The sequence below is a fragment of the Rutilus rutilus genome, assembly GCF_951802725.1.
Source record: "Rutilus rutilus genome assembly, chromosome: 10".
In the NCBI taxonomy this organism is placed as follows: Eukaryota; Metazoa; Chordata; class Actinopteri; order Cypriniformes; family Leuciscidae; genus Rutilus; species Rutilus rutilus.
Window position 1 is genome coordinate 20,145,815 of NC_140215.1, and position 13,070 is coordinate 20,158,884.

Sequence of the window (13,070 nt, forward strand, 5' to 3'; positions counted from 1 at the left end):
ATCATAATTCTTACTCTGAAGAAAAATCAAGAATTTTATATGCACTCATAAGTTCTCGTTCAACAATTTTTCCATCAGTTATTCGCTGCAGTGTTCAAAAACTTTTTCTTTTCTTTTCTTTTCTTTTCTTTTCTTAGTAGTTATTCGTGTTATGTTGTGTTGAGCAGAGTTGCTACGAAGAATGTTCACAGTAACAACTTCTGCCTTACTAGAAATTAAATTATGTCATAATTTTCTCTTCCTTATGCGTTCTAAACCTGTATAACTTTATGTATGCATAGAAGATATTATGAAGAATGTTGGTAAACCAACATGCAAAAAATGCTTTGGTTACCATTAACTTATATTAGGCCTATATACATACACACACACACCAAAAACACTCAAAAATCCCTGAAAAAAAGTGTTATGTTACACAGAAAAAGAATGTCATGTTTGGAACAACATAAAGGTGAGTAAATGATGACAGGATTTTCATTTTGGGGTAAACTGTCCCATAAATAAAATGTTTTTTAAAGCAATCATCTTTGTCATAGCCCTAATTTCAGAAGTAATCCTAAGTACACAAGTGTTTCTTCAACTTCAGGCACTTTATGGGTCATTGACCAACATTTTTGAGTCATGAACAAGATTCAGTTGTTAAATAACATTTCAAAATGTTTAAATCATTTTTTGACTGTTTTTATGTCAGGGGGTACAACCAAATAGTTGTTTGTATATATACTGAAGTTGTCCCACCTGACATGGAAAGTGTACCAACCCATACTTGAAATGAGCAGTTTTTACCAGTATTTGAGAGAGATCTACAAACCTTTTCATTCTGCCACAAGGATCAGTTGGGCTCCTCTGGATGATGCATTATCATGTTTACTGTTTTTACCTTTGTCAATTCATAATAAAAGAGCCATGTTTGCAGTTGTGCCACCCTGACATTTGAGATTATAAATATTTGTATATCAAAAGTTTGATCTCAACAGCTTTAAAACTATTGATATTTATCTAATTGGTTTAGGTTTCAAACCTAAAATTATGCCATAGTATTACGTTTTAATTTTTTTATTATTAAGACACAATTTTAAATAGTTTAAGTATGTTCATTTTTTCAGACAGTTGCACCGCCTGACATTTTGAGGGTTTAAAATAACAAAACTATGTTTTGGAAAATAATAAGTATTATTTAAATGTAGTAAAAATGAATTAAACTAAATAGTTTTTATAGAATAAAGTGATAAATGTCATGAATTTATCAGATTATTTTAAAAGGAAATAATGCACTTCACACAAAAATATGCAGATTTTTAATGGGTTTATTTCTATTAAAGCCAAGAGATTTCAATTTAATTATGTTGGTTAAATGTTGTTCACATTAAAACACTGTAAAACATTCAATACAATTTTGAAAACTGTTTTATAAGAGTTTTTGAAATGTGCACATGCCCATACACCTACATTTGTGATTATTATTAGCTTGAATATTGCACTGTGGTTAAAGAAGCAATATATATACACTTGTAAAAATAAGTGTGATTGGTGTATTAAACAGTGGTCAAGAGAAGGTGTCAGCATGATTTTCAAAGAGCTGAGAGGAGTTCACAGCGATGTACTGTAGCTGAAACCCTCCAGCCGTCACAGAAGAATCAGAGAGGAACTTCAGAGTCATGACGTTTCCTGAGCAAGAGACAACACAGAAACAAATTTACCATCTCTGATCTCTAGTTCACTAACCATAAAGAAGCATGAATTTAAAATAATAATGATAATAATAAATGCATTCAAACTGAACGCAAGAGAAGCACTTTTGAACTTAAAATGACTACAACAACAGACCTGTACTTATGAAGTCCTCTGGAAGTTCATCTCCACAGTATCTATCCAGAACAGACAAATTTATTCTATTATTTTTTTTGTTAAATTGTAAACTCTCAGCAAATGTAACTTAAAGGCCTATAGTGAATAAAACATAAACAACTATTATTTACCTGCCAACAAAGCCTGAAACATCATCATAGCTGTCATAGATCTCCAGATAATCACTGAGGCAAGCTGTGTCCTCCTCAATGTCAAAGTCTAGGAATTGCAGGCGGATTCTCTGGCCGTAGCGCACACGAATGTGCCAGTAGCAAATCTGCTCATCCTGGTAGTCTTCTGGATAACCAGGAGAATCTAAAACCTTCTCCTGATCCGTGTGCACTCCTCCACACTCCTTTGCTGCAAAGTCAGTAAAACAGGTGTACGAATGAATACATAAATAAATATTAATAAATGAAAAATCAAATGAATAAAGGGGTACAAACTGGATACAGACTAAATTTAGACTATAAATTTGTATGAATTTATTAAACATGTTTATTTATTTATTTATTAAATAAGGCAACCCATCATGTTTGTCTTGTATTACATTAATCATCTAAATATCTAAATGAAACTTTCAGGCAATGCTTTTTCAAAATCATTATTCAAAAACTTTTCTATTCTAGTATTGTGTGTGTGTGTGTGTGTGTGTGTGTTTCAGGTATTCCCTACATTATTGCTACAAAATATCCCCACAAAGATGGCAACATCCTAAATCCTTGTCCTTGTGTGAACATTTTTTGGTCCCCATGAAGAAAACAGCTTATAAATACAGTTTATAAGGGATGGGTAGGTTTAGGAGTAGGGTTATGGATAGTTCCCATAAAACATAAAAACAAACATGTGTGTGTGTGTTGATTTATAAACAGTTTCATCAGATGAGATGACAGTCAGGTGTAATGATATGATCAATTGGGAGCTTACTGTCTAAAAGGACCTCTTACAGGACATCTCAACCTGAAAGTGTGTGGTCATTTACTCTCTGACTTCCTCTTTGAGATCACTGTTGACTCAAGCTCTCCATGGAATATCTTTCATTGGCTCATTATGATAAATCAGGAGAAAAGAGCCAAACTCAGCTGGGTTTATGGTAAAACATTACGAAACCTTGTAAACCTTTCACTTTTAGATTACACAAGAAAAAAACAGCCAGAGAAAACAAGCAAGCATTTTACAAGAAATATAACTTATGTAAATAATGTCCTGCTGCGATCCACTGCCCATATGTCATCGTGTGCCATAAAACAGCCATCACCTTTTCCCCTCAATGTTTAGTCATGGTTGTCTTTGTCTAGACCACAATTTATCCCACCCTTATAGAGCTGGTAAGTCGCGCCCCTTCCGCTAACCCCACTGGACCTCTAGGTTGAAAAATCGTCAATGCAAGTGAATGTGAGAAAATAATTATTTTCTGGTCCCGTTTGAATTTTGCCATGAATGTGAACATATGTTGTCTGTGAATTTTTTATATAATTTTTCGTGTGAAGAATGCTACAATTTAGCGGGTAGAAGTTTGATACGGTTAGACTTTGTGTGAGAGCACTTTGTGGACTACAACTCTTCGCTGCTTTCGATTACATCAGACGGGAATCTGAAGAAAGAACAGCCCATTTTGTTTGAATGGTGACATTTGGGTACAAAACACACAGGCATCTCGATCTGTCTCCATAGATTATCGCAGCATTAGCACCGTGATTTGACAAGTGGAGGGAAAATGTGTTATGGGGTGACGTCACATAGGCGACATGTAGTCTTTCTCGTTATGTCTTTTCCACAACTGCTAGCCAAAGAATCATACCATATACTGTCAAACTCATAACATGAAAAATTATATAAAAAATTCACAGACAACATATGTTCACATTCATGGCACAATTCAAACGGGACCAGAAAATAATAATTTTCTCACATTCACTTGCATTGACGATTTTTCAACCTAGAGGTCCGGGGTTTTACGGATGGGCGGGACTTGCCAGCTCTATAGTTTAAAGACCAATGAAAGTCTGAAGAATGATATAAAGAAAAGGTCTTTAACTTATGGAGATTTATACCTTACTACCACGCTAATGACTACATTTCAGTCCCAGTTAAGGGTTTTTCCCAAAATCATTGTTAGCCAACTATGGTCGCAAGTTCCATAGTTAGCATTTCCCGAAAACGCCATTGTCGTGTAAATGGATGGCCATTTTTAGTTGAATGTAAACGGCCCCTATATCTTTCTTTTCAAATATACTCAAATTTCATTTACGTCTTTTAAGGGCAGTTTACACAACACCATTATCGTCTCTGTGTAAACTGCAAAAATGCGAGTTCATGAAAACGGTGAAGTCCTGCGCATGCGTATTACGTATTCAGTCTATATGGGATGAAGTGTTTCTTTATAAAGTGACATCACTAACTGCTGGCCCGGGCATGCATAATTCAATTTTTGGTCATTTTCGCAGATCAGTGTGAACAAGGACCGTTTTTGAAGAACGCGCATGTTCGAACGTGCTCTAGTACGTAAGAAGAAGCCTACTACGATTGAATCTGGAAATTAAGCAAAATAACTGAGAAAAAAGAGAATTAGTCCTCAGATGCATTTCTGTGATTTATCAAATTTGGCATTAATCAATTCTCAAACAAATGAATTAAGAAGGTTATTACTCCACCATTAGTGTAACATCATTAACCAACATGGCTGAGCGGAAAATTTGCGTCAGTATACAGTTTTGGGTAAAAGTCGTTTGTCGTGACTTGATAGTTTATTTCTTCAACGATGCATTACGTCATTTGTCGGGAAATGAACCCCTGGATAGATTTTTAAAAAAGTTTTACAAACCTCTGATTTGCATCACTACTTTGTAAAAGCAAATATCTGTTGATTCCAAATCTCTCTTTGTATGACTAAATCCACCCAGATTTGTCTAACTGCCACCTCTCAAACTCACCCTCAGGATTATAGCAGTAGACATCCCACTTTTCACTTTTGTTGAGCCGGTATCCGTAATCAATGATTCCGACCTTCCCGAAACCACAGTTGACGCCAGCTTTAACAATCGGATAGCCCACACGTCCTTTGTCAAACCATCCAGCTGCACACACATGGAACCCTTTGGGTGAAAGACAATATCTGTTAGTATAAAACATCTTTCAAGTTTTTATTTTTAATTTTTTTACATTAATATTAAATGATCTCAAATTCAATTAATTAGAAATTCAACTAATAATTAATTAAATGTGACCAAATGGAATATTAACAATGATTAATAATGTTTAAAAATAATTATAAAAATTATGTTAATTATTTATTTTTCTCAATGTTCATATTATTGCATCTGATTCTGTAGAGACTGAATATAAGATGTTCTCTATGACAAAGCTAATAATTGAAGGAAATTCGTCTTTTTCAAGGGTATGAAGAATAAAGGGCTCTTGTGTTCTGAGGAGCCATGGGCACGATTTGAAGGCTGCAAAACAGAGATGGAAAAAATGAAAGCAAAGCAGACCTCCTGCATAGAGTGCCACAGGTCTGTACTAACCACAAATGCAGTCATTACTGATCACAGCTCAAGGAGAGAGTCTGGATCAAATTTACTCTTACTGTAAAGAAAAGCGAGTCATCTTACTAGAAAACAGGTGTTACTGCTCAGGCAACACATGACAATGACTTTTACAGTTAAACAAAACACTGGGTGGCACTGGAGAATGGCCATTGCTTTGTTTATATGATGTGTGCAAATATTTAATATATCCAAGTGTGAGAATGTTGATTATCATTCTGCTTGCTGACAGATTCAAAATAGTTTCTGATTACATACAATTATACAATAAAACCTATTCAACGTGATCCAAGTTACAGGACTTGCTCAACACTTATGCCGTGTGCCAGACCCTCTCTAGGTGTTTCTTTCTACATCTGATCCAAGTGAGATTTGTAAGTGTGATACAAACCAATTTTTCGAGCAGCCTCCAGTTGATCATACGTAGCAAGAGCCCCCCCCTCAAATTTGCACACAGCCTTGGCTTCCTTATACGTCAGCTGATATCTTCCTTTGCGAGATTCGCGGTGGTAAACTCCAGCTGCTTGCTCTGTGAGGAGAGAGAAGATGGGTCTCGTTTGACAACACTATCAGCTTCGAGGACTCCTGTGAAGTTATCTGGGTCTGTTCAGCATCTCAGAACAATGATTCTGCCTGTCTACTCAAATTACATCAGAACTAAAACAAGAAACTTATTTTAGAAGGTTTTACCCAATATTTTACTGTGCAGGACATCCTGAATACGTAAGGGACAAATATGCTGTACATCCAGTTTCTGTTGCTAAGATTACTAAACCAGATGAGGCCTCTTTTTACCTCACAGAACATCATGCTGTTTTGCAGTTGTTTTTAAGCACGCATGCATAACCTTGAAAAAGTTGGATCCTGTCTCAAATGAGTTATAAGCCAGTGATTTGACTGTGTTGGCCTCAAACATCCAGGTTTTCAGAAGACTGTAACCATTAGTGAGCTCCAAACATGTCTCTGAGAAAAGCCCAAAATGGGAGATTCATTTGAAGAATGAATGTAGCAAGATACTGTATCTTGTTTAGCCCTAAGTGTTTTCAGATGTGTTGTAGTTGTCAAGCCACTTTGCCACCACAAGTAACATTAGTTTTCAGCAGAGTTTTCAAACATTTGATAGAACTTCTGCTACTAGTTTGTGAGAGCACACTGAAATACGTGCTCTGATTAACTAGATTAATAGTCAATAGGTCTATAGACCATTTGGGTGTTTGCAAACATCGATGATGTGTTTTGTGGGCGGAGCCTACCTGGTGGCAGAAAATGACAGTTCTGCAGTATAGCACTCTGGGAGCCACGTAATAAAACAATAAAAAGGTAATTTTGAGTTTATATCTCACAATTCTTACTTTTTTTCTCACATTTCCGAGTTTATATTTCACAATTCTAAGAAGAAATATCAGAATTGAAAGATATAAACTCAATATTCAGTATTTTTCCCACAGAATTGCAGGTTTATATCCGCCAATTCTGACTTTTCCCTCCTCATAATTGTGATATCAAGAAAAAAGTCCTAAAAATGTTGTTTAAATGTTACCTGTATAAAACGTTATAGGTTTAAATATTATTTCATGCTGTAACTGTAAAGCTATAATGTCCCTATGAACATGCATATGTCAATATTATGTAGATCTATGTTTACATTAAATCCATGCTTTAATGGTAATCTAATCATCGCATGTTTCAACAGTCTTTGACGACGGTATTCTATGAAGACCATCTTTTTTTGCATTCCGATTGTGAAATCCAAAGGCATTTTTTCTCTTATTCCGTGGTTTTGGCCCATTTTCCTCCACTTTTTACTACTGTTTTTCTGCCACCACAATGCGCACACAGCTGCAAATGACATAACCGTGACGTTGACTCCAAATTGGTCTATAATATAGATCTATAGAAGTTATGTAGCCCCGCCCCTTTTCAATGCTGCCTGTTGTGTTGTCTTCCGGTTTTTATTTCCACAGCATGAAGGTAAGATCTTACGGATTTATGAATGAACCGCTCGTTTTAAAATCTTCCCGGTCTACTGACAATGCTCATGCTAACTTTAGTTAATAAATCCACTTCACCAGCTAAAGACTCTTCGACAGCGATGCCATAGAAATATACAGAGCTACTGCAAAAACGGAAGTTCAAACAAAATTCTAAAGAGGGCTGCGCGCTTGTTGCTCTGGCAGTAAAGGTCTATTGGCCTATAGATCAGTGCAGAGCACGCATTTACCTGATTTCATATACGCTAAAGAGCAGAAGTGGGGTTCATCTGACTCTGAGGTAACCATTATCAACTTCCCTAAGTTTCAGGCGTACTTCGATGAAGCACAACAAGCAGGGTAATATAATTTTGTTTCTAATATTTTAGCATTATATTTAGTACCGACTAAATGTAAAGTTAATTCTTGAAAAGTTACTTCTATAAATTCAAATCTACAAAACCTTTTTGTGTGTGCATGGTTCCTGTCGTGTACTATTTATTAACCCCCATAATTCGCACACTAACTTATTTAAATGGTTCAACCCAAATCACAGTTTGCTACAACTAAAACATTGGTAAATGTTGGTTTTACATGGAAAAATAGTGAAATGCTATATAGCTATCAAATTCAGATTGTTCTTTCCTGTGTCTTACCAAACAACTCTAATCTACGGAGAAATGTGTGTTTCTTGGATCCTGCTGAAAGTGATTTGAGGTGCCCCTGGGTAAGTTGCAGTACACAGTAACAGAATGAAGTCATTTCCCAGTGTTTACAAGGTCCTTCAGACTGGCTCCACGATCAGCCTTCACAGAGTCATAAATAAGCCTCTCACATGGTTATAAATCTAAATGCACACAACACATGCAGTATAGTTGTAGAACATATAAACCCTGTTGAACAGTAAATGAAAGATTTTGCTTTTTTAAAACATTATAGTTTATGAGGGGAAAACAAGAAAGAAAGAAACATTCGTTTTAAAATACTGACAAGTCATGTCATCTACGTAACACAGTTTGGATCAACAGTAAGAACAAGTGAAATAAATACCCAGCCAAATAGAGTTGTGGAGTATTCCATTCTTGTAACCCCAAGCTTCAGTCTCCTTCAGGACAAATATAACGGCGAATACAGCCGTTAACACGCGCATTTCTCTCACTCCGCAGCGAATCATCCAGATGTTAGTGCAGCTGTCAGCCAATGAACTGTGTGAAACACATCATGCGAAAGCCGAGTTTAAATGGTTTTCCTGCCTACTCGATTAGGTGTGGTCTGACGTGTGATTTCAGTAGGCTAAATGATGACGATTTTGAGGAGGGCTGGATCGGGGAAGACCCCCAGAGCAGAGCCAAATATGCCCTGCTAGAATAAGCTTATTATAGGGTACGGCTACTATAGGCTACTTTATAATAAATAAATAATGGACTTGAAATATTGGTTTGCGTCCATTAAGAAAAGTATTCAAAAAAGTAACTTGGATTGCAAATTACTTTTCCAAGTTACTTTTTTTGAAACTTGCTTTGGTAACATATTTAGCAACATTCAAATGCTAGAAGGCCTGTTTTTAAAATTAAAAACACGTGTGTAATTACAAGCGTGAAGTAGCCTAGCCTGTTGTGACGAAATCATTGCTACACTTTAATTGAAACACTTCACAGATCTCTCTCTCTTTTTTTTTTTTTTTATGGGCTGCAAGACTATTTTAGAGACACTTCTTCTCCAGTCTGATGAAAAGATGAAGTATTTTCTTTGTTTACAGAGAATATCATAACTATTGTATAATGTATAAACTACAAATTAACTATTAATTAATTTTCTTTTCTTTTTTTTTTTTTGTATATTGTAATGCTTAAAACATTACAATGTAAAATAAAATAAAAATAACATATACACTGTAAAAAGTGAACAGTTGGATCAACTTAAAAAAATTACTTCAATTGGTAACACCTAAAGAAATTAAGCTTTCTTAACTTAAATTATCACGTTTTATCGTGATAAACGTGATAATTTAATTTGAGAAAACTTAATTTCTTTAGGTGTTACCAATTGAAGTAATTTTTTTAAGGTGATCCAACTGTTCACTTTTTACAGTGTATATATATATATATATATATATATATATATATATATATATATATATATATATATATTATTTTAACTGTTATATTTATTTTAAATGTAAAATTACATAATTGAGGTCTCTGCATGGGATAAAACTCTGAATAAAATGAAACAGCAGAAACAAACTGGCCCGGATCCGTGTACCTTCGGATAATTTGTTTTCTCCGTTTTTTTGTTTGTTTGTATTCTTGTATAAATGTATTTATTCATTTTTAAATTGAATTTATTTTTGCAACATAGACAGTCAGGAGTAATTGCTAGCAGATTTCATCAAAATAACATCCGTCTGTTGTACTCCTTGACTTAAATTTAAGACGTGTTGTTTCACAGTCCTGCCTACTATAGTAGGCACGACTACAGTAGTACATGAATTGAAAACGGTTATTTCCATTCCCCCCTTTCATGATTTCATGCCATACTGTAACACTGTCCAGCTCATTTTGTGGTTTAATACAGGCCATTTCTAATCTGTGAGTCTGTGAAAGACTCACAAAGAAAAGTTCAGCTGGGAACTCTGGACATTTATCTGTTTCAATGATGGGATAAAAACAATTTATGATATTAATTTTGGCTTGTATGCCATACTTTGTTATGAGGCTAGTGAAGAAATGATTAGATCATTTCATGAGAATATACAGAACATTTAACTTTCCCTACTTAATTGCTTCCAGATTAACAGTTTACCTTGCTTGCCTTTAGTATATGAGGTTGTAAATCTTTACTAAAAGTAAAAAAAAAAAAAAAATTGTACAGAAAAGAAGATCAGTTGGAAATGACTTGAATAAAACCATCTGCTTATTTAGTGAACTTCACATAAATTACATACTACTGAACAAAGAAACTTACGTCAAAGCTGATGTTGGTTTTCCAGGTCACAAAACCTTGCCTCAACCTTTCTGGAAGAGAGAAACAGAATTTCATACAATGACATGTAATTCCATGACACAACATCCTGCTCAAGCCTACACCATGGTAGAAACCACAAAGACGCACCAACCAATACACCCAAGCCCACATTCTCCCTCACACACTCCAAACATGAGTCACTTATGTCTCGCTCCGAATAGTTCACTTACAATCTGTCATCATTAATGTCCCACACTCATAGCTAACATATGTCTTCAGAAGATATGAGTTAGAATACAGCACATAAGTTGAATAGAAGACTCTTAATGCCATTCGTATTTATGTATTTACTTTATCACAATTTGAACACTTATAAGAGCAGAATAAAAATTGAGGCCTGTGGACATGCACTATGACCCTTCATCCAGTAGATGGTGCTATAGGACAGAGCAGCACAATTCTTCTATATTTCCTTCCATAAACGCACAAAAGATCCTTATATTCTGAAAAATAGTATTTTTTCTTCTTGTTCTTTTTTTTCAATTATGTTACAAAACTGTAGTGTCATTAGTCACTGCAATAATTATGTCGAAAAAATGGAAGTATTCTCTAGGCTCTATGATTTAAAAGCATTTCATTTTCAGTCAATCTTGTTCATTTTTAAAATCTAGATCAAACTAAATTAAATAAATCTGGACTATCTGTGTGATCATTCAATGTTAACTTACAGCAGATAGCAGGACATACAGTATATAATATACCATCGTACTTCCTTTTTGATCACATTAAAGATCCTTGACTGGGTTTTGCTTATGGCAATGAAAGTATACTGGCAAGAAAAGGGTTGATTTATTGACTTAATTGAGGGACAATTGAGATTTGGACCTGTGAATGTTACTGGCAAAGATCAGACACTCAGGCATAAAGACAAAAGTCTCTGATATACCCACATGATTATTTATAGATAAACTAATACTATGTGAAAACTCCCATGTTGCCTAAAAATCTGCACAAGGCAATTAGGCCTCAGTTTACAAAAATCATTTGCATCACAAATGATGGATCATCAGTGCTGAATATGAGCTTACTGTAGCTCACGCCAGCTTCACTCTGAATCAAACAGAGTGGATGTAAATTCCTTCAGTGAACGCGGCCATTTAGTGAGTCAAAGACACAGACTCATTAGATGAGTATCAGACCTCAGTGCTGCAGGACATACCTTGCATTCCAGTAAAGATTAATGTTGGCAGTTATCACATCTCCCTGGAAATGAAGCACACTGAAGGAAATGAAAGACACGTTTGACACATCTAGATAGGTTGATAACTGCATGATGCTTCCATTTATACTATGTTTTATTTTTTTAAGAAATTAATACTTCTGTTCAGTGAGGATGCATTCATTTGATCAAAAGTGACAGTAAAAACTTTTGAACTTTCTATTAATCAAAGAATCCTAAAAAACTGTAAATGTATCAAAAGTAAACAAAAAATAAGAATGATAAAAATTTGAATCTTATTCTTCAATGGAAGAACTTCTGTCTGTTCAAAATCACATGAACAATGGTCACAAATCACTTATATAATTAGTGACCTAAAAATATTTTTTTACTTACATTTTTTCAAATTCTTAAGACCACCTTTGTATTTGAACGAAATGAGAAATAAATGAAGGGAAAACGAGAGACACTTCACAAGGGGGCAGCAGATCAGGCCTTCACAGTCACATCTGTTGCTGTTCAGCTCCTAAAGTCTCAGACGTTACCGAAACACACAACCCTACTTTCCCTTCTTGTGTTCAGAGCTGCGTCCTCTCCCAGTGACATGACTTCACTTCTGTCTGAATGCTCTGGCTGTTGATACTGGCTCACTGCTCGGGAGGAAAACAGCATTCAGTTCATCAAACTCTGAGAACATGTGATTTATGTGCAAATCACAGGGTTGACATCCCAACAGGGAAGAACCACTGGAGCTCCATACACATTTGTACACCCCAAGTCTCAGCTCAAAATGTCAGCCATGGTTGTGTTGTGTGGCAAGAGAACATGGAAATGATGGAAGTGCGACCAGATTTTGATTTGGAGAAAGATTTAAATTTATCGTGCAGACTTTTACAGCAAATACAACTACACGCAGAGGAATTTTTTTCATACCTTTGATTGGATTGATAGTAGACAACCCACCAGACCTGGTAAAATACTCTTTTAAGATGTCTTAGAGACATAGTCTCTTGTGGTTTCACAGTAAATCAACACTGAAAGGGGTTTTCAACTAGGTTCAAAAGGCGTGCGCACTTTCCCCATCGCAAACACAGCTGCTCTCTATAACTGAACATGAGTCCTGTCCTGAGACACGTCACCAAACACGCACACACAATGGCTGATTTATACTCCCAATCTTCTTCGCTGCAGGTAAAAAAAAACCCTTCTGTACCACACACATTTGAAGGTCAAAACAAGCTGCCCATTTGATCTGACCTACCAAAAGTCACAGGAGAAGATAAATAAATGGCACTAAACAAACTTCAGCCAATTAAGCCCCTCACCCAGTCCAGGTGCACGGCCCGCTTAGATCAAGGGCTTCTGTCACCTTGCTTGAGTATGAAGTCAGATTTTCCCATCAGCTTAGAGAAGGGTGCTTATGTCATTCCCTGCTAAGCTGACATGTTTTGTTAGCATCAAGAAAAAAAGAAAGAAAAAAAGAGCCATGTTTGATAGTACTAGTTTTTGCATAGTTGAGCT

At 35.5% G+C, this 13,070-nt stretch overlaps 1 protein-coding gene across 2 annotated transcripts; it reads right to left on the bottom strand.

Annotated features, from left to right (window-relative positions):
* Positions 1 to 1,291: 1,291 nt before the first annotated feature.
* On the bottom strand, positions 1,292 to 12,260 carry tnfaip6 (tumor necrosis factor, alpha-induced protein 6). Of its 2 annotated transcripts, XM_084422020.1 has the most exons (9): positions 11,946 to 12,260; positions 11,550 to 11,609; positions 10,331 to 10,380; positions 8,414 to 8,568; positions 5,785 to 5,922; positions 4,782 to 4,943; positions 1,980 to 2,208; positions 1,828 to 1,868; positions 1,292 to 1,668 (listed from the first exon to the last, which is right to left on the bottom strand). In XM_084422020.1, the coding sequence occupies exons 4-9, from the start codon at positions 8,535 to 8,537 to the stop codon at positions 1,547 to 1,549; spliced, it is 816 nt and encodes a 271-aa protein (XP_084278146.1). In that variant the 5' UTR covers positions 8,538 to 8,568; positions 10,331 to 10,380; positions 11,550 to 11,609; positions 11,946 to 12,260; the 3' UTR covers positions 1,292 to 1,546. The 2 variants fall into 2 exon arrangements, with proteins under 2 accessions (XP_084278146.1, XP_084278145.1); XM_084422019.1 differs by lacking the exons at positions 10,331 to 10,380; positions 11,550 to 11,609; positions 11,946 to 12,260 and having other exon boundaries at positions 8,414 to 8,617.
* Between the last annotated feature and the right edge of the window lie 810 nt (positions 12,261 to 13,070).

Excerpts from the sequence above, each read along its gene's own strand:
- tnfaip6 (XM_084422020.1), bottom strand. The coding sequence starts at position 8,537 with ATGATTCGCTGCGGAGTGAGAGAAATGCGCGTGTTAACGGCTGTATTC. Across the intron at positions 5,923-8,413 it reads CCACAACTCTATTTGGCTGG|AGCAAGCAGCTGGAGTTTAC; the intron begins GTATTTATTTCA and ends CTCTCCTCACAG. Across the intron at positions 2,209-4,781 it reads CTACTGCTATAATCCTGAGG|CAAAGGAGTGTGGAGGAGTG; the intron begins GTGAGTTTGAGA and ends CTGACTTTGCAG.